The sequence below is a fragment of the Achroia grisella genome, unplaced genomic scaffold (assembly GCF_030625045.1).
Source record: "Achroia grisella isolate CSIRO2021 unplaced genomic scaffold, CSIRO_AGI_Agris_v1 utg215, whole genome shotgun sequence".
NCBI lineage: Eukaryota > Metazoa > Arthropoda > Insecta > Lepidoptera > Pyralidae > Achroia > Achroia grisella.
Genome location: NW_026712713.1, coordinates 52,274 through 75,163, shown reverse-complemented (window position 1 = coordinate 75,163; position 22,890 = coordinate 52,274). Strand labels below are relative to the sequence as shown.

Here is a 22,890-nt window from a genome sequence, read left to right as displayed (position 1 = left end):
ATTTATTAATAGAAGGTTGACGTATGGCAGTGAAATTACAGGGTACACGCAACCACAGAAAATCAGCTAGTGAGCCGTTGTAATATTCTAAAGTAGCTCCAATTTTACGTATAATTATGATTTCATACTGTTTTAAATTTGACGCGGTATATAGTGTAAATTTATATGGCATCTCTAAGCATTCTTTGGATATCTTACGTTCTGATGTTAATACCTTCGGTTGGTGTAATTCAATACAGTGATTGGGACCCGATCCCATCAAGTATAGTATAAGTATATCCGGTATAGCTGATTTATGCGGATGGCAGTTGTAACAATGCCGTAATATCGCGAACTCAATAAAAATAAAACGTGGTAAGATCCCGTGATTTTCTAATTATACGTATAAATTATGATTTCATTGTAACAAACGTATGATACTTATGTATATATAAATGTTTATGGTCAAATGAAATTGATTTAAATGCCTTCGTAATAAAGCTGCGAATAAATACGTAATGTTAACGTGTGTAAGCATATTGTTCTTGGTATTGCATTATGAGAATTTTTTCTTATGCAATACAAAAGAATGTTGTCATATCTAATACATATAAATACGTCATGTTACTTATTGAAATATATTCCCTTATAATAGCGAGGGGAATATTAATATTGAGATTCTAAGAAACGAATTATTACAATTAAACTGAAGAAGTCGTAACCCTTTTCATTACAGTTTTGGTATTCGTTTGGGTTTGGTTTTTATTATGTGTTAGGAATGGTAAATAAGTGGACACAATATATCACATTAGATAAAGTGGCAATAGTCGCCTATTTATTTAATTATGTTCTTTACTGCACTAGATAAAGAAATTAATTAAAATAACAAGTACGCATAAATTAGTATAACGCCAGTCTAAGCAATCTCTTCCAGACTACCTTTGGGTAGATAAAGTAATATAAACTTATATACATGAAAAGTGCAACGAATATTACGTGCCCATGAGACGCCCATAGTATAACTACGCAGTCGATTTTGTACGTAGCCTATCTCGATATTTTGTTATTTTCCTCACTAGCAACTATTTTTCATAGCTATTTACTGGATCGGTCGCTCTCACATCACATGTTTGTAGTGTGTAAAGTATCCTTTTAATACGAGCTTCTAAGAGCGAATTGGTGTTTGCTACAAACATCTCGTATCAACGAATTCAGTGGTAAAGCCGTGGTTTGACCTCTAAGAAGAAGCGATCAAATTGTTTATCGATTGATAAAATGTAAAAGCGATAGGATTCTTAAATATAATATATACACATATTCCTATTTGATAACAAAAATCATTTTCAATATTGTGGAATAAGATTTATTTTAATCATATTTATGTAATTATTGTCTTCCAGCAAAGTGATAATAGAGGTTTCAAATAGCTTATGTTAAATTTATTTTTAGCGTCCTTTGTAGATGTGCAAATATTTTATTCTTAATTTTTGGATGTAAGATGGATGGATGTTTGTTACTATTTCACGCATTAGTACTGCACGGATTTTAATGAAACTTTACAGTAACATAGATTTTACATCAGAATAACACATAGGCTATAAATTACATGCAGATAAAATTTACGGGCATAGCTCTTAATAATAAAATACTTATTTTGACTGTAAAATTAATACAAGTACGCTTCATATACTCGTAAAGACGTATAAAGTAATATCCTACCCACACACAACAACACAAGAACTAGTTGTCACAGTAAACTATTAATATATTTATTGTAAACCAATATAAGCAAATTATAAAAAAATATTCGCCAATCGCTTTTTTCTCGACAGTAAGACACTAGGATACTAAGGACACTTGTAAGGTCACCGACCGAAGTTCGCAGTAGGTCAATATTAGACCTTTGTTGTACAAATAAGAAAGATTTCCCTTGCATGTAGTGTTCTGTGACCTTTAAGCGCTCTAAGGTTGATTATTTCGGGAATATAGCCATTTTTGTAATGGCGCACTCGTGCCTAAAATGATCTGACCCTAATATGAAAATCTTAAAAAATAGAAACATCACATCTTCATCCTTACATACAATGAGTATCATAAATCTATTGGAGGGATGGGAATTGCTAGTAATATACATTGTTAGCAATGTACCATGTTAGGTTGACATCCATGCGGTTGCAGTGGAAACCATCGTGATAAATTTCTGATGATTTTGCCACGACGGGCGATCTGACCTCATACTCATCTTATCATCCACCACTGGTGCCCCGCCAGCGTGTACCGTTAACACAGGCGGTTTCATCATGCTATTATAATCCATGAAAAAAATGATTAATGATATTGTTTTCATGGATTACAATAGCATGATGTAACCGTCTGCATTCTTTTTTGATGGTCATGAATATAATTTATTATTTAAAAAAAATATAAATCTATTTTCTCTCATTTTAATTGAATTGTTTTGTTATGGAACTAGAATGACAAATAAGTGGTACAATGGTACACCTGGTTGTATCTGGTAACTGTCACCTATATTATATGAAAAACGCCAGAGATACGGCCATCACATTATATCACATTATCGTGCTATGCCGGTAGTATCCCTGATTCCTTGCTATTCTGAAGCACTAAATGGTTTTTTCTTCTTACCTTATGCTTTCTTTCTCAGCGTAAATGACTTTGTACAATGTCTACATCTAATTCAATTTAAAAAATTCTAAATTCTTTATTTCGATGGCACATTTTTTACTTAATTATATCTAGTTGTTTAAGCCTCCTTTTAAGCTTAAAAATCTCTGTGTCAAGAACCTCAAAAGAATTAAAATTTATTTTTACATTACACATATATTTTACATTATAAATTAATAATTTAACTGTGTTCTTATAGGTTTAATATTATTTAAAGACATATTTTATGTGAAAATCGAAGTGTTTACCATGAGAAAAAAAATTATATAGCAACTAAAGTGATCTTTAGTTTCAGTAAAAAGGGCTTTTACTGTTTTACAATAACTTTAATAAATTGTTCGCATGTTTTTTAACATAAAAAATATCTAAAATGTTATTAAACTTTACAAACTAGTGTTATATAATAGTTAAATAATCTGACTCTACTTTCTATTAGATGGGTTTCAATTGATTTATATAACATTTATGTGCACCGTCTATCTTCAAAAGCGGATTCATTCTAATATCTTAAATAGCTGATACTTTATATTTCGTTTGCTTATAGATATTACATCGCGTTGTATATTTTATTATTTTTGTTATGAGATATTATCGCTTTCCTATAAAAACTTTCATCGACAATTTAATATGAACTTACAAGGATTGTTTAAAACAACAACACACAAGTTTCTTACTCGTTCTTCTTGTGATGAGACAGCTTTCCGAATGAGCGGTAGATTAAAAAAAACATTGTTATGACTATTTAAAAGTGCTTAAATTTAGTTTATTTCAATAAATGATTTTCTATTCTATTCTTTGTTTGAAACAGGTTATTTTATCTACCTACATTAAATTTCATTTCTATTTCGGTTGTTTAGTCGTGAAAAAATGACCAACAGACAGACACACTTCGCTTTTATATGAATTTTACTATTCTATGACATTTAAAATATAAAATATTTGAAGTTATCCTGTTTTAATTATCATACAACTTGAGAAATATGTGTTCGCTAAAAATATATAATTGAAAATAAATTCTGAAGATACCATATGTCAGTGAACTCTGAAAGTAAAAGTTTGTATTAAGTTAATAGGATCCTAATGAATCAATACCCAAACTCAAACAAACGTATATTGCGAGAATATATAGACATTGTGAAGAGTAAAGACAAAAATCACGAGATGAATTGTTGAGAGTAGGTATATTATTGCTTTGCTGAAATTTCAGTAGAAAATACAATTTATCTGTACAAATAAATAAAATTGGAGTGTCTGTTTGTAATTTAGAATTAAAAGCTTTTCACTAAATGCATAATAACCTAGTCGAAACGTCGAGAGACGTTAAATACCTTTATTCGCCATAAAATTATTCGTGTTAAGACCTGGTTAATAATATAAATAATGTATATTAAATACGAAAGTTTAAAAAGGATATTTGGGTAAGTTTATTAAAGAAATCTTATTTATTAAAAAAAAAGTATTAAATACGGCGGACGTAGTCATGTACAACAGATAGTAAAGCATAAAAAAATATATAATAATGTACAAAAAATTTCATCCAAATGCATAAGCCATTGATTGACTAATAAACATCCCAATATAGTGAACAAACTTTTCCTTTTATAACATCACTAGAATCATAGTAGCAGAATTCAGGTCTAGCTTATAAAAGTCTTGTGAATAATAAAAAGGAATGTCTATAACTTTGGATGAAGTTGGGACACGTTTTGGGGTCGACATCACAGTTATGAAAGTTCGTCGTCCGAATAAATAATGATCTTTGGTCGAACTACATCCTGCGGCAGCTTGTACACCAACTTCAGTGAATAAAACTGACTAAGAAACATATGCAAGGCTACTTTAGTTACTGGAATCAGACCTAAAAAATGTTGCTGATTTATTTTATCTAATTTAACAAAAAACCGTCGATAGCAGTCCACCTCAAACACAGTTAAAAACCAATAATAAATACAGAGTAAAAACCTCTGAGAAACAAGTACAATTCTACTAGAAATTCTTTACAGAAAAAAATATAGTAGTTGAATTATTTTCAACCTTTTTGAGAGACACACAATTTTAGGAACTATTTTGAACTTTTTTTTGTTATAAAACTATAATGAAAAACATGCTGACGGCCTTCATATCAAATGTCTGAAACTCAGCGCTTTGGTATAACTTGGTCATACAACAGTAGAAATGCTGAGTGGGAGTCACTTTCAGCTAGTACAAACATTATTGCAAACGAATTCTGAATAAACGTCTGATGAAATGAAATGAAATAACCTAACCAAGTTGGCGTGTTGATAACAGAAGGAGTAAAAATAATAAAAGATTAAATATAAAAAAACGAAGTTTGTAATATCGATAAAATACAGAATAAAATAACAAATTAAATTTACATAAAACATCTTTCTAGATCAATAAATAATTAGTAGGCGGGTAATTATAATTGACGTTTTAAAAATATACTTTTCAGTAGATGTATTGTGTTATGTGACTATTGTAAATGTAAGGAGGTTGGTAGCCTACATGTCTCTATTATTATTAAATTAATAAATATTATATACCTCCATTGTGAATCGCTTACAATAGATAGCGCACGTGTCGCATTGGGAAATGTATTACAGAGAACATTTTTAAGGTATCGGCAAGAAAATATATATTTCACAGGAATTCTTTGTACTAAATTGTGTGCGTGGGTATCTGCCTCACCTATTTCTGCTGCCAACCGTTTAGTTTGTAAGCTGTGTTCTGATTTGAAGGGTGAGATAGGGTAGTGACAATTTAGGGTATTTGTCTAACAACGACAACGCGTGACAACCGGCGACAAGAAGTCATTTTGTAACGACTGTTTTGCTGTTCATGATTGTAAGTTATAGTTGACAGTTTCGACCGTACTACCTTGTAAAACGAGCAATTTTCATTTAACAAGATAACTGAAATTACAGAATAAGAGGCATGACATCTCTGTCTTCAAATACCATAACGCAGGAGTGGTAATGAGTGTCACATAATAAAGTGCTGTTCATGTATCTAAGTTATAGTTACCGCTTACCATCAAGTGGGTCGTCGGCTTGTTTGTCATTCCAGTCATCTCCTACACCTCCCCCTTAAAACTACACCCGGGTCGTAAGTCTAGGAAACTGCTCGGAGTTTGCCTCTCTGCCGCACGATGACCCGGCACCCGCACGGTGAATCCATGGAATGCTAAGAAGTTCGTCTCTCTATGTATGAATATATAAATTATATTACTAATATTATATAATATATATAAAAACCTTATTGTAAGGAGCATATACAAACATTGTGGATCATTCAAGTTGATCGACTTCTTTTGTGTTAAATGTATCGGAACGTTGAGTTTTGGTTAACGGTTAGCTTAACTTATATTTTTAGACTTCATTTTAGTGTATTGACCCTAGTCGTGAGCCAAGCGGGCGTCGTAGTCTAGTGGATTGCTACCCTGAAATACAGCGAAAAGTCGTCAACTCAAATCTGACTGACACCGAAAAAGTTTGTATATAAACTTATATTTCTGACTGATTATTCTTTGATTGAAGTACTGGTAACAAACCAAATAATACGAGAGACTTCCTACTTTTTCATACAACTAAACGGATTTTAATAAAAAACATAAAGATGTATCTTGAGAATCGAAACAGGCTATTTGTCTCAAAGATTAAACGTAGATGCGGGTTAGAACTAGTTACCCATATGTATCATATTACTTTAGATAAGGGATATTTATAAAATGAATTACGTACGTTCGTAGTTTAGGTATGTAATATAATTGTTGCAACGCTAATATATTGCTATATATATAATATATAGCGTATACGCTAATATATATAATATATAGTGGTGCTCTCACGAACTATAATTATTACAGTAACCTCTGGAGAACTATAATATTATTCTAGCTACTAAATACTAGTACGTAATCATACTATGAGATAATTCTAAGGTGTCCTTACACCTGTAAATTTACTCGCTCAAGCACTTAACATTTTTTTATTTTGATGGAATGGTAAACAATCTGAAAGCAACCCTTTTCAATATACAAGAATAGCACCGCTTATAAACAATTATACATGCATACATATGTGAGGTATCAGGGGCGTATATTGTGACGCCCATAATCATAAAATAATCAAATAACGTTAGGTACGTTACTTGTTTTTTTTAATGGAAGATAATGTAATGATTTACCCGCTTGGACTAAGGGTTTACGCTGGCGGAGTACAAGTGGAGGATAAGATGAACATCAGGTCAGGTCAGATGGCCCATCTTGGCAAATTTACAAGGAGTTTATCACATTTGTTTCCAGAGGGAACAGCGTGGAGGTCAACCTGACATTATACATTGCTAGGTTGGCAATGGGGTTATTTATTCAAACAACAACCCCTCCCCCAGGTCCCGTAAGTTGCCATTCTATAGAAATAAGTTAGTACGTCTTCGTACCTTTAAACCAGTCAAACCAAGCAGTCTAAGTAGGGAAAAAACCCTAAATTATATACGTCACACTATTTAATTTAATTTACTTTCAATTCCTTTTGTCACACCTGGTCACATCATAGTAGATGAAATTTCGTATTTGAATATTAAAATTTTAGTGTAACATCCCAATATCGAGGACTTCTCGATCAAAGGTAAGAGGGATTCTTGATTTCACGATTTTTTTCGCACAACTCTTACAAAGACTCCATTATGTCCTTGTTAAATGTACAATATCACACTTTGTCGATTATTTTTGATATAATAAGAATATCTAATGTTTGTTCATTAATCCTTCATGCTTATTTTTCTGTTAAATATATACCTTATGCTCGCGGCTGGAATAGACTTCATTGATCGGCGTAAAATATAGACTAACTTTGTATCTACGTCTCTATTAAAAATACATGAAACAGTAACATTAAACAAACTTACATTCTCCTTCATAATATTAGATAGAAAGTTATTAGAAATTCAAAACGTAGCTCTACTGTTTAATGCCAAAAGTGAAAATAATACTTTAAAACGTAATGGCATTTTATTGTATTATAATATACTTGCTCTATGGTACTTTGACATTAAACATTAGCAGTATGCACAATGAAATCCTTGGCAAATATACGAATATACAAAGACGTTTAATGTTTGCATCTCACACAAAATGTGGACATGTTGGAAAATGAGAACACCTTACATTATAGAATATAGAACAATAAACGCAGTGCTAAAATAAAATCTCAGTAGAGGTCGTCTTATTCATATTCATAATTGTTTCATGTGATATACGCTGAAGAAGATTGATTTTGGTAGTTGCTATTACTTGTCTATCTATATATTTGAATGTTTGTTTTATATTGTATATATATAAAATTCTATCAACTTGTCGTCGGTTAAAATGTTAACATAGTTACAACTATTGAAAGTTACAATCCAAAATTAATACACTTGCGCGACTGTAATTTCTCGTCGTGGTAATTGATATTTGTCGTGCCTAGGTTTCTCTGATCATATTCGAATCAAACGTAGAAGACAGCCAACCTGAATCCGGTTCTATGATTAAGTTGGTTTATCATAGGCATTTTTATATTTTAGGTTAGGTTACCATTGAAGAGTAAGAAAGAGACATTTTGAAATTTTAATCGAATATGTTCTGAAATATCGGGTACTCAATAGTATAAATAAAACGTATTAAGCTACTATTATTTGATAATTTGAAGTATATGTGTAAATAATAGTCGCATTTGGCCTTATTACAAAAAGATAAACCTGGTTTAGCACTAATAATAAACCATTCACAAATGTATTCCTTATTACAAAATGAAGTTTATCTCTAAATCGTGATTCGTCTATGGTCTAAAGTTAGACCTGCGATGCCCCTAGTTTAACAGTGGTCTAAATGCAAAAAGTCAAACTCCATTTTAAAAATTGTATTGTAAGTTGTTGTTTTTCGAAAAATATTTTAACTAAATTAAAAATATATTAACTAAAAATATTTAAAGCTAATTTTACGATAATAAAAATATATAAAAGACGTTATTTGTTATTTTTTCACTCATTTGACTTTGAAATAGTCACCATTCGAATCGATCCAATAAAAATATCCCGCCGTTCCTTTTCTCCGTATAGGACTCCTACTTGTAATTTAAAACTGATTTTCAGCCTAATAGTACATTAACAAATATTATATATTAATGAAATAGTTATAATGAAGACATAGATAAATAGAAATAAATTTATTTTTAGTTTATACATTTTTATTTGAAGTAATATTATTTTTGATCTTTTCATATTTCTGGTAAAACGGAACGTAATTGTACGCTAACAGACATGAGTGACTGATTTCTGTATGGAATACATAATGAACGATTTAACTGTAGTACTAAGTAGTCCTCTGTTAGATCTGGATTCATAATAATGTTAGGTTTATTCCAAGTATTAACTTTAGGAATGGTTTAAACCACGACCATTTAGACCACGTTTCGTCCGAGTTTTAACAGATTTTTTGTAATTAGACCGATTAAGTTTAAAAAAGTCTTTCGTTTGCTTCTAATTTAAGACACTTGAGTCATCTCTCTATATGTACGTCTTATCTGTATTAAGTATCATAAGTGAAAACAACGAGAACAGGTATAATAATGATGCTACTAAGTCTGAATATAGTCCTCTATTAGTCCTTTATAACGAAAATATGAATTAAAAATATATTTCATCCCGACTTACGGCGACTTGGGTCTATGTAACTTTTTATCTTCACAATTTTCCCGGAGGACTCCAAAGTTTTAGGTTAAAAATTGCCCAACATTTTCTGTGAAAATCACATTTAAGAATGAATGACTTTTCAGTATAATGGAAAATAAAACACTTGTACTTACTAACTCTGATTTCATTCACTAAGATGATGGTTCTTTGTTAAGCCTTATAGGCATTATCATTGCGAAAATTTCAAAGAAATACTCCGGTGACCGTTTATGAACTTAATTAATCTGGTAGAGGGTGGGAGTTTCGCTTATGTGCCAGTTAGGATCAAATATGCGAGGCAAATTGTGTATTATACAAAAACGAATTTAATCTGGGCATCTAATTATGGCCAAATTGAGGTCATAAAGCCACGCTTAGTAATAGTCCGACTGTTCGAGCTTTGCATCTATTAAACTTATTTTTGGGTAAGGTCCAAGATGCTGACGTGTACACAGAAGCCTTGCCTTGTGTAATAAATAAAATAAGAATATACCTGTCTTTATATAGTTAAGTATAGCTTTTAGAAGTAAACATGTTGGCAATTAGCTGTAAATATATATAGTGTTAATTGAATAAAATAAATAAAAATAAAATAGAATAGTATTAGTTTCATCTAATTTATAATAATTAGATTTCGTAACGGTTAGCATCGTGCATATAGTGCAACGTACCCCAGTGTATTCAGCGGCCAAAGGTTACGGTAATGGTTTACCATTAGATTGGTTATATTCTTGATTGACACTACTGATAAGAAAAAAGTAGTTGTCACCAAAATATTAATTTTATTTTTTAATGCTGTAATTTTCTGTACGGTTCTTGCTTATTTATGTTGGTTGCAAGAATAGTACAACGCATTATTTTTTTTTGTACTACGTTACTCTTTTTGTTTTGTAATATATCTTCTTTCTAATCAAAAGAGTTTCCTCCTCTATTAGTTACATATGAATTGTGTTAAAATGAAAACATTTAAATTTTATTTACGTAATGAATCTGAAATTAGGGGGAGCAAAATATTATATTCGACTACTTGGTTATTTTAATATCGTATTTGAATACGCCCTCTCAAATTTTTAAGAAGCAGAATTTACTTGACTTTTATAATTTGAATCATTGTAATTAAGTCAGGATATAATCTTAAAGAACATTTAGCACGTGGGTTGTCTTGGTCAACAATAATTATGCTTAGCCATTTTCTTCTTAATTACAAGGAAAAGTCAGGCAAAAGTATTTTAAAACTTGTACAAAACCAGTCTATCATTTCGCTTAGAGTATTACGTCAAAGGCTTTGATATAAGTAATAACAATATTAATTTCAGACGAAGTATCTAAAAAAGCAGATTATCTTGTTTTACCTTTTCTTGGAAATCTTTGACTTGTGTAAAAAAGTTCGCACTTTTTCTTCGGAACGTTCACTTATCGCGAGATGAAGTATTTCAAGTCAATATCAATGTAATAGGCATTTTAATCGAGATAGATAAGATTGCGGTCTAGTAAAGTGAGGGATCGGATATAACTTTTTCTCCCTTTTTAAAGACAGTTATTCTATACGGTATGTAAGAAATATTTTTATTAGGTCATTAAGTCTGTAATACGGTCTCTGTAATGATTACCGCTTTATTTTCTACTAGCTACGAGTAGCTAGTAGAAAATAAAGATAACCGGGCGAAGCCGGGGCTCGCCCCGGCTTCGCCCGGATGTACATGTATTTTATATATAAACCTTCCTCTAAAATCACTCTGTCTATTAAAAACCGTATCAAAATTTGTTGCGTAGTTTTAAAGATTTAAAAGCATACATAGGGACGGACAGACAGCGACAGCGACTTTGTTTTATACTATATAATGATGATACATAATTTCTTTTGTACACGTTACATTTTTTTTTTTTTTTAAACTTTATTGAATTTGTACAATAGGCGGGCTTAATGCTAATAGCATTCTCTACCAGCCAACCTTAGGGAGTGCAGAGATACTCGAAGGCGGTTTAGATGTAATAAATTAAATGTAATTATATTAAATAGATATAAGATCATACATATACATGATAATATACTACATACAAACGAATTATGAGCATACATACATACATATTTATATATATTATAAACATACTACACATATAAATAAGATAATGATGATGATGATCATTTTGCAGTTCTATGATAGACTATTTAAAAGGTAAGCATTAACTCTTTTTTTAAAACTATATTTTGTAGGAAGTGTACGAATGTCTTCAGGCAGTGAGTTCCAGAGACGCGAGGCTTGCAAAATAAAAGAGTCAGACATGAAACTACTTTTATAGAGGGGCGTAGCTAGGACGAGGGAATTTTTAGAGCGCAGGTTACGGTCATGGGCGTCCCTGAGATACTGAAATTTCAAGTATTCAGGGGAAGAGGGATCAAAGAGAATAGAAAAGAGAGAACAGAGTAACCGTTGCTGTCTGCGCTGACGAATTGGAAGCCATTTGAGTTTGGAGCGGTATGAGGAAATGTGGTCATACTTACGTAGGCTGAAGATGAACCGAATTGCATTGTTTACAAGACGTTCTAATTTATTGAGAAGATCTTCATTAAGATCGGGATAACACACATCAGCATAATCAATGATGGGAAGTATAAGAGATTGGACTAGACTGACCTTTGTTTTAATAGGAAGAAAATTTCTGAATCGATTTAAGAAGCGCAGAGATGACACAACCTTACGACTAACATGCGCAATTTGCGGAATCCAACTCAGAGTTGAATCTATATGAAGACCAAGATTTTTAACAGTCTGACTAAAAGCAATTACAGAATTATCAAACGTGATAGGCGTAACGGTATGGAAATCAATTTTAGCCAACTGTTTTGGGCTACCAACGATTATAGCTTGACATTTTTTAGGGTTAACTTGTATACCGAAGTTACAAGACCATGTGTAAATGTTACATAGATCTTTGTTGATTTTTGATATAGCCTGATTTATGTTATCGTAAGAGACATGCTCATAGATTTGCAAATCGTCTGCGTAAAAATGATAAGAACAGCCAAGAATAGGAGAAAGACAGTTTATAAAAGTGGAAAACAATAATGGGGATAGAATCCCGCCTTGGGGTACGCCGGTTGATAGATCACACCAGTTAGATAATTTACCATCAATTCTGATGGCTTGTTGTCGTCCCCGAAGGTAGGATGAGAACCAATCCAAAGCTGAGGATGAGAACCTTTGGTGTAGCAAGATGGATAGGAGGATGTCATGGTCTACCATGTTAAACGCATTGGAAAAATCTATTAGAACGAGAATGGTGACCATATTATCCTCCATACCCGACCGAATATCATCAGTAATTTTTAGAAGAGCAGTAGAAGTGCTATGTCCAGGGCGAAACCCAGACTGGAAAGTGCTAAGTAGATTATTATTAAGGATGAAGGAGGAAACTTGCCTATATGCAGCTGCTTCCAGGACCTTGGAAAGGAAAGGCAGGATTGATATCGGTCTAAAATCGTTCAATTTATTAGGTATAGGTATTTTAGGAAGAGGAAGAATGAATGCTTTTCGCCAGAGATGGGGAAATGTGGTAACAGTAAGGAAGGAGTGATTAATGATATGAGTTATAATAGGGAGAATGGAACTAAGGATAGAGATGATCATTTTCCGGTTCACATCGTCACAGCCCACCGCATTAGACTTCAAAGATTGAATAATTTTGTAGGTTTCATCCTCAGCTATTGGAGAAAATGAGAAAGAATCAATATCTGGCTGGGCCATGGAAGATATTTTAGAAACAGTGAATAATTTTGTGGAAGGGTCAAGTGAAATAGTAGATGTGAAATGTTGAATTAAATCATTAGAAGAAAATGGAAAGGTATTACAAGAGGTGGGGCATTTACCGAGTCCAAGGGAGTGTAGAAACTTCCATATATTGGCTGAGGACGTATTTAATAGATTGTCGTGAAAATATTGACGTTTGGCTCCTCTCACCATTTGATTGCAGCGGTTTCGAGCTGATTTATAAATATTCTATTTAGTGTCACACCTATCACGCTTATAATTTCGAAAGGATCTGTCTCGTCTAGTCATAGCCATACGTACTCCCCTGGTAATCCACGGAGCAGGAGGTCTCTTTATCTTCACAGCTTTTAATGGTGCATGCTTATTATACAATTTTAAAATCGCGTTATTAAAAAGAGATATTTTGTCATCAATTGATGATGCAGCTAGCAGAGGTGTGAAGTCAGCATTCTCCAAATCGATCCTTACACGTTCTGGATTCATCCTAGCCAAATTGCGCGTGTAAATTATCGTAGGCTTAGACTTAGGTGGTTTCAATTTATAAAGTAGATAAATAAGGTCATGTTTCGAGAAGCCAGGGGCGGATAACTGACCGTATTTTGTAATATGATCCTGAGAAGATGTTATTATTAAGTCAAGCCATGTGTCAGAAGAAAGGTGATTACGATGAGTGGGTCCAGAAAGAAGAATAGCAAAATTGACTGACTTAGTTATATCAAGAAGTTTTTGAGAGCGTGGTGTGCTTTTTAGCAGGTCAGTATTGAAATCACCCATGATTATGTGATGTGTGTAATCCGTTATATAGAACTGATTCGAGTTGACAAAAGTAATCAACTGACGGAGGACAGTATACAACTCCAAGAACCACTTTAATGCCCTTGATCGTTATTTCTAACATAATATACTCAGCAGAAGCAGTTAAACAGGTTCTGATTTGCATAAGATGGAGAAAGGAATGTCACTCCGCAAGTATATAGCAACGCCTCCACTACCTTTACCAACACGATCATTGCGTATCAGAACATAACTTGGGAGACAGTAAGAGTAAGAGGAGAGAGATGGTTTTAACCAAGACTCAGAAACGAGTATGGCGTGCATAGGAGAAGAAGAAGGGAAAGTATCAATAAGGTCAGAGTAGTGAGAGGGTATGCTTTGAGCATTTATATGACAAACGTTATGAAGAACATGTATTTGTAGTAACATCTGTTATTAAATTGTTAAGTGTATAAGGTACATGAAAAGAGTCAGAGCTAGAGTTCGAAGATAAACATTTTATTACTGTTACTGAAAATGTAAAGTAGTTAAGGGAAGTGACAATCCTCGCCTTTGCGCATGAATAGCACCACGGCTTATATGACTTGTGTTACGGTACCGGAGGACTTTTTTTTTATGGATGATAATGGAATGGTGCACCCGCCTGCGCTAACGGTTTGCGCTGGTGGCGCACCAGTGGAGGATGATAAGATGAGCATGAGGTCAGGTTAGTTAGCCCATCGTGACGAATTCACTAAGAATTTATCACGATGGTTTCCAGGGGGAACCGCGTGGAGGTCAACCTGACATTGTACATTGCTAGCAATAAGATCATCAGTCCACATTACTAACAATCACCCTTTCCCCCGGTACCGGAGGACTGTAACTACCGTATCTCAACCTTTAATATCATATAATAATAGCAGTAGTGACATGGAGATATCCACGCGAATGGCTTTGTTTAATTTCTATCTCGGTAGTAATACATTGCTATTTTATTTATTTTCTACCAAGTTAAATGTCCTTTCTCGGTAGAAAATAAAATAGCATGGAATTGAGATCTTGCTTTATCTACGAGTCGGGCCTTTCCTGGCTTCTATACCTACTTCAGTATATACTTAAATATAATGAAGCTAGCATGAGCTAAAATTTACTTTAATAGATGTTAAATGAAGCGGTCACAAAGTTAGTTATAATTAAAAAATATACTCAAAGTCATAAGAGTGTTATCATAAAGAACTTTATATAAGCATTTAATAGTAACTTAGGACTAGCGTTCAACGTCAGATCGTATTAGTTGGGAACTTAATAAGGAAAGCGAGTAGCCTCAACATAAACACTGAAAAAAATGTCCAGATGAGGCGTTTAATGAAATATAGAAAAAAATACCATCTATCAGTATAGATGGTATTTTTATTCTGACATGTCGGATAACAGTTTATCCGACATGTCTTATTAGAGGAATAGTCAATTTATACTGAATGCAATACTAGACAAGTCCACATGTCTGGGTGCATTTGTATCTAAGTGTGGTTTACGTACCAGTAGTTATTAAGAAAGAATTTCTTAACTTCGAAATCTTTCGCTATTACGCTTGTAATCGTTGGTATTACATAATTGTAATTTATTGTACAGATCTCTCATTTATTTGAGTAAAATACAACTTATAAAATAAGACCTATGTTTTGTTTTATCATCGCATCGAAATCGATTAAGCAATTTCTGTACGCGCAAATGTAAGAAAAACACACGAAATAAAACAATCTAAAATGAATGGTTCTGGGTTCTATTACGTTAATTAATATCCTGAATAATATTTTTTATTCTAAATATCTGTCATGTACAGACAGCGATTTCTTACATTTTTATTATATGTATGTTTGCATCTTGAAAAACGTAGCTTTATTAGTTAACTTGGGAAAGCAGCTGCGGGTAACTATTTGTTAGGTACTTAATTAGTGTAAAAAGTTTTATAGCTGTTTAAGCATGATTTATAGAGACTACGCAAACATTTTTTATTAGCTTGCAGAATTAATGCACTAACTTGCAACTTTGCAAGTAAATTTTAATTAATATCTCAAGTTGGAAGGTTGATTTTTTTATGCAACTTCACGGATCTCGTGATAAAAAACCGAGGATTATGTACGTATATGAATACTCTATAATTCTCTTTCGTATCCTGTAGTTTAATTAAAATGTGGTTATGTTGTCGAAAATGAATATACTTTAAATATAGATATACTTTTATTTCAAGACAAATTTTGTATTAATTTAAATAATTTATTCATTACTCCTATACTCCATTGGCTGGTTGTCTGTTAGAGATTGCTTTGAGCGTTAAGACCTTTGTTAGCATATTTATTTACCAGTCAACCGTGGGTTAATAATTGTTGGCGGTGCAAATATATATGACATTCAATATTTACACACATATCACCACAATATTTATATATATATAACTGTTGCGTGATATCTTACAATATATATGTATATATAATATTATATATTATAGGATATCATAGCATTGTCAACTGTCGATTTTATAGTTAACATAACAATTCACATGCCCATATTTTCGGTATATATTATTTGAGGCCACCGTCATGTAGGATTAATTGTTACGATATTGATGTTTCCTTCACCGGAGAGCCTATCGGAAATATAACTTAACACAAAAACTTTCTTTTTGCTGTCGGTCAGATTCGAACTTAAGACATCTTAGATTAGATTCGGGAAAACCACTAAGCAACGATGCTTTAAACCTAAACTCTAGCTTAATCAATTAGTTAAATAATATTTGACTAATTAACCATGTTAAGTTAGTTTTTTATCTATCTGATATTCCTAATGTAAAGCAGAAATTTCTAAATGCAGGCAGTACGACTATCCCTGTAAATCTGAGCTTTTCATTATATAATTGTATATCTGTTTCTATCCTTTCAAACGACATTCTTTCCACATGCCCGAACCAACGTTGTGTGCCTTTTCTCGTTTTTACGCCGACATTTTCTTTTAAACCAACTCCCTGTCACTACTGTATTATGTATTATGAATGTGGTTTGCTATTCTTACTGTGTGGATTCTTTACAGTACACGGTCGCTATGTCGGCTTTTTAGATAATTGAAGAATTATATAACCATATATATTTTTGTAAGTAGCAATCATGGGCTATATATGAGCATCCACATGAAAAGCGCCTTTGACATCATGTCCTCTTCGGCTTCCATAGTCATTACATATCCTTCCATTTTCCGGATTTACATTTCAACTATGGTTGCCCAGTGGTCGGAATTTGACTAATTAATTTATATTATCAATTCGAAAATTATTAAGGTTCTTTTGTGAAAAATACATACATAGTAGAGACTAAAGTACAGGAAATGTCTTTTATTACAATCTTAGTAATTGGCTTCATTAATTAAAAAAAAATACAAATTGTAAGAAATTGATTCGAAGTTAAAATATTAAGATAATTTTTCAATATTTTTGCAGTTACTGCAGTCAATTATTATGTGCGAAATATATAAAAATCAATTGGCATTAGAAGAAAACTATACATTTCCTATCTTGTTTCAATGCATAATCTGACCTTACAACCGAAACACAACTTCATAGATGCTTGGCAGCTGAAATAAATGAGACAAGGGTACAGTTGTCTCATCTGTTTTAGCTTTTTAGCAGCAACGAAGTTTTAGTCTACATATGGTATTATAATAAATGTAGAAATAAACTTTAGTCAAATAAATATAATATAAACACTTTTGAATAATCACATTTTTTATTGTTGAGAACAACTTGGTGTCCTTTATATTCAATTTGTTCAAAATTTGTCTTTTGGTTATAGGTTCTCCGTCAAACCACGCTACCAATAGTGCCGACTCGCCACCAAACGTTTCAACGTCAGCTATCCCATCGTCTGGATCTACCTTCGATACAATTCAGCATTTGCAGCCTTGAGAGAGCTGATTCTTCTATTGGGCTTATTAAGGTAATTCATAACTTTGGAAAACTCACACAGCACTATCTGAAAATCAAAGGCTATATTTTTAATAACTATTTGTGTTTGTGTAACAAAAATACCTTCCGTAATTAACATAGGATTTAGTAGAAAACCAGTAGGAAGACGCAATCAAGAAATCTGGGGAAGATCTTGAAACCGGGTAAAAGAGAATTCCTCACAGCGCCTCAAAAACTATAGCCTCTATTGATGATGATAAAGAACACCAGATCGTCAAATTTTTTTGTGGATTTTGAGAGAGTGAAGCTATAGTCTATGCTAATGACATATATAATATGATAGTGGGACATCAGTGGAAAATAGGATAAGGCTGAAGGCAGGTCAGTTGGCCTTTTCACCAGGAATATACCTACTATAATGATGATGACTGCGTTAAATTATATTCTAAAATAAAGTTTAATTGTAGAATATAATAGGAAAAAATGAAGCAGCATCAAACAATTTAATTTTACTATTTATTTAATTAATACACAGGTAATTAATAGCAATATAAAATCTAAATTATAATACTAAAATATTTAAAAAAATATGTATTTATCTACCTAGCTATAATACTTTATACTGTACCTTTCTGAGAAAGTGTAATTACAAAAACTACGAAAGAAAACACGCCGCTAATAAAAGCACGGTCCTTTGGTTCTTAATTACAGCCCTTTTGTGCCGTTTTTAGGTTATATTACAGTGTAATTTTAGAGCCACGTTGTAATTTAAAGGCTACCTTACTGTTCGCAAGTTTCATAAATTGGTCTTTATGAATTGGACTACAAAATTTAGTAAGTAGACACGTTATATATAAGTTTAATTATCAACTATGAGTAGGTAGAATTTGACTTTTACAGTAGTACTGCTCTTTCTTCTTTTTAATACAAATAAAGTTTCGCGAAGATAATCTGGAAATGATAGTAAAAGTAGGGAATTTGCTATATTACTGTTTATGGATGACATATATATTGTATGAGTATTTCAAATTTAATTATAACTTGACCCATTTATTAAATAGAATAACGGAAATAACAGAGGCACCCACACTTCTAATGACATGTTTGGATTCATTTAGAAGCAGAGTAACCATCCTACGTTTATTAAAACTTTGTGATTGATATTTTAATAAAAATATATTAACTTTCATGCATCGCAGTCATAAAAGTTAATAATTAAATAAAAATGTTGGTATATCTTGTTTTTAGTTTAGTTGAGATTTTTTAATCGCAGTTACTGACATAGTTATGTAAATTATATTGGTGGTTGTTTTATTTTATTAAAAATATATATACATTTTTACTAATGTTTTAAAGTGGGATAGATTTAAAAAAAATTATAGTCCATTTATGGAGGAATTTTCCGTTTAATTACCGTTCGGGGAATCGAATCCGCATCAATCGAAAGTATAGCCGACCGAGGCCGTTGTTTATTAAAAGTCAAAATTATTTATTTATGAACATTTATGTTTTATTTTTAGCGATTTTTTTTTTGTTACTATTGCTAGTATTAATTAAATTAAGCAAACACTGCGGACTAAAATCACCGGTGAAGCGACTTTGTTTCACAAATCAGCTAAAAGACTCGACAACGTTGCTCAGTCATTAATTAGGCATAATGAATATTTAGTTAGGCGTTTTATCTCTTTATTTTTTTCCACTTTTATGCTCTCAGTACTTAAATTAACTGAACAGTATTAAATAATATTGGTTGAAGAGCATCGTTGTCTAGAGGTTTACTAATTCGAATTATGAACCCCTAAAGTAAATTAAAACATGGACGACACCAAAAATAGTTTGGACATATCGTATGTAACATCTAACAGTGACAAACAGCAATCTGATTTTGCTTTAATTAGATAGATAGCTTTATTCATCAATTACAAACATAAGATACAGAAATATAAATTATTTTTAATACAATTTATATTTCTGATAGACTGTTCGGTGATGAAAATACCGTTAACATATCGAGGTGAACCTAGAGACAAAGGTAGTCCTACCACGTTGCATTCAAATGTACTCGACGAATTGTGCACACGACACCGATGAGTTGTGTTTATTAAGAAATCACCAGTTGACAACGCTTCTGAATGTCCAACCTAAAATTACAGTTATGAGGGTATATTTGTTCTACACTATTTGTGGTTTAATTAATTTATGGGTGGTGGTAGTTGTTAGTTAGTGATATTATAATATATTACTTTTAATTATGTAACATGAACTTTACCTACCATGAGCGTAGAAAAGTTACTGAAATAATATGTGGGTTACAGTAATTACTCTAAATATAATAACTTTGTTGTTAGTATTAGAATATTTTATTTTATCTCAATGTGACCTCAGGTAAGTAGCGTAAACAATATAAAAAAAAATAAAAGTAACTTTTCACGAACTACCCACTTATATGTAAATTATTAAACTTCACGATGTTTTATTGTTTACAATGTTTTTGTATCCGGTTTGATGGATTAGATTTATATTTCATTTTAAATATTAATCCCAAAAAGAAACTAACATAAGTAGCTGAAATATATTTTCTTTTTTTTGTGTTGCAAAATATTAATCTACACTCCTATTTTGAATCGAATGAATCTTGTAATTTTTTGAAACAATATTATTTTTTATATAAAATTTTCAAATTACAATAATATATGCTATGATTACTAGACTGTGGTCTGAGGAATGTTCGACATGATGCCTACGGCCACCTTTTACCATTGCACCGCTCGCCATCAGGGAATTCATTCCCACACGCTGGAACTAAGTGTTCACTTAATGCAATTATCGTGGTCACTTCTTATAGAATTTGTTATAGTGATCTAATGGACCTAACTTAATGCTCATCTCATATCCTGAATTGGTGCCCCGCTTGTGTATACCTTAAACACAGCCGGGTGCACTATTCCATATTCATCCATTAAAAAAAATAGAGCAAGCGTGTTCCCTATTCCGTCTATAAAAAAAACTCCCCCTTTATGTTATTTATGTAAGCTTTCAATTATTATTATAAAAGTATGTTGTAGGAGATAATATTAAACGCTTGAATTCTTTGTAATTAATACATGTCTTGAAGTATATAATAGAGATTTTGAGGCGTACTGGAGAGAATTGTTAGAGAAAATTTACCGATCCCGTATAATTACATGAATATACATGGTGGTGAATTATTATGAAAATTTATTTCAAGTAGATGATATGCTGAATATATCAAAATGCTGGAACGAATAGAGAATGTTTTGGGATAGTTGAAATTGATTTTCAATAAATTTATTTGATTAAAAATAAAGTTCTTAAAGCAATTAAATTGTATCGATGCCATTGCAAACAGTATTAATGTTTATTTTTTTGTAATAAAAATAATTTATGTACGAAGAAGTTTATACATACAGGAATACAGAAAAATGTTATTAGTATTTTTTATGTTATTGGAAGTCAAAAGAGCTAACGGCTGCCTGATGGTACGCAACAATCGTCGCCTATATTAGTATAATAATATTGTTTTAATCGAATATCATAAAATTTTGCCGAAAAAAATTATATCTGTTACAAATGTTCGTACAGTTCCTTATTTAAATCAAGCAATTATTTATTCTTCAATATAAATTTCTAGGTCGGCACTATATCTTAGATATAATGAAATGATACTAAACTATTATTTAGCGAACTATCATTATAAGTCAGTTGTAGCTCAGTGGTTTATACCCAAAAGGAGGTTCAAATCTAGCCTACATTAAACAATGCTACTCTGAACTCAAATATACCTAGCGAAATGTCGATTGTTGACAATGACTCTTATTTACTTCATCTTTAAATTGTCTCGACAGTATATTTATTCTTAATTATTAGGTATAGGTGAAGCAAAAACTTTGTACCCCTTTTTATGAAAATTGGTGGAACGGCGCAGTATGAAATTTCGCACACTTATAGTTTATATAGAATTTATGCATAAAAAATACGTCAAATTCATAAAAAAATATTACACACAAAACCATGTATTTGACACACACACTATTTTATTAATAAAGTCTATATGTGCATATAGACTTTATTAATAAAATCTTAATAATAATCAAACTTATAATTTAAATTAATTATCGCCGAATTTCGAACTCGAAATTTTCGAACAAAACTCTAGTTAATATATTAATCTAATAACATAAATTGTTATAATATTAAAAACTTATAAATACAGAGTATTTGAAAATCAAGTGTGTATTGATATCGCAATCCTCAGGGTCCTTTACTACGCGACCTGCACAAGGTTAATACCGTTTGTTTACGAGCAACAATATAAACATATTGTTTGTTAGTTCGCAAGATCAGTTCCCGTGGGAACGAACTTACATCGTAAAACAAATGATACAATAAAGTTGGCCGATAACACCTAATGCAGCTAATGTAATCTAGTATAGTACAATACACACTCCAGTAGTGTTTTATTAGCTGAAAATATGAACATAACAAAGTTATAGAGATGTCAGTTTTTAACCAGCTTAAAAAAGAAGAATTCGGATGTATTTTTGTGTCTGTTATCTCTGAATTTAGTGATTTGTAAACTGATTTAGAAAAATGTTTCTTCTTACACACACATATGCGTTCAGATGGATTCCATATAAAAAAAAATTAAGACTCGGTATTGTGGTTTTTCAAACATATTTTGGTTACTGAATAAAACTTGGCGGATTTTGTCAAGCACAAGAGGAAACACACACCTCCTATGTGGTTGTAGTCCACTCATGCATAAACGAAATATCGCCTTTGGAAAGTATACACTTTATCCTGTGGAGATAAAAACTATCGGTCCCAAGAATATCGTTTAATTGTTGTTCCTGACGGGCCTAGGTACCGAAGTTTGAAAAAGGGCGAGCACAATAGATCTATATATGTTGCAGTTTTAACACCTGACTATAACTCAAAACCTTCAATAAAAAAAATAGTGGATAAAATATATCAGAGTTTGGTGTTTTCAGTCTCTAAGTATATCATACTTAG

The 22,890-nt window shown here is 31.9% G+C and overlaps 1 protein-coding gene across 1 annotated transcript in view; it reads left to right on the top strand.

The window, feature by feature from the left end:
- Positions 1 to 22,890, top strand: part of LOC131842220 (synaptotagmin-10-like) — a 99,089-nt gene that overhangs the window by 54,654 nt on the left and 21,545 nt on the right. The window contains exon 4 of the mRNA XM_059190755.1: positions 17,744 to 17,887. Within this exon, the coding sequence (XP_059046738.1) occupies positions 17,744 to 17,887 (144 nt within the window). The remainder of the gene's footprint in view (positions 1 to 17,743; positions 17,888 to 22,890) is intronic.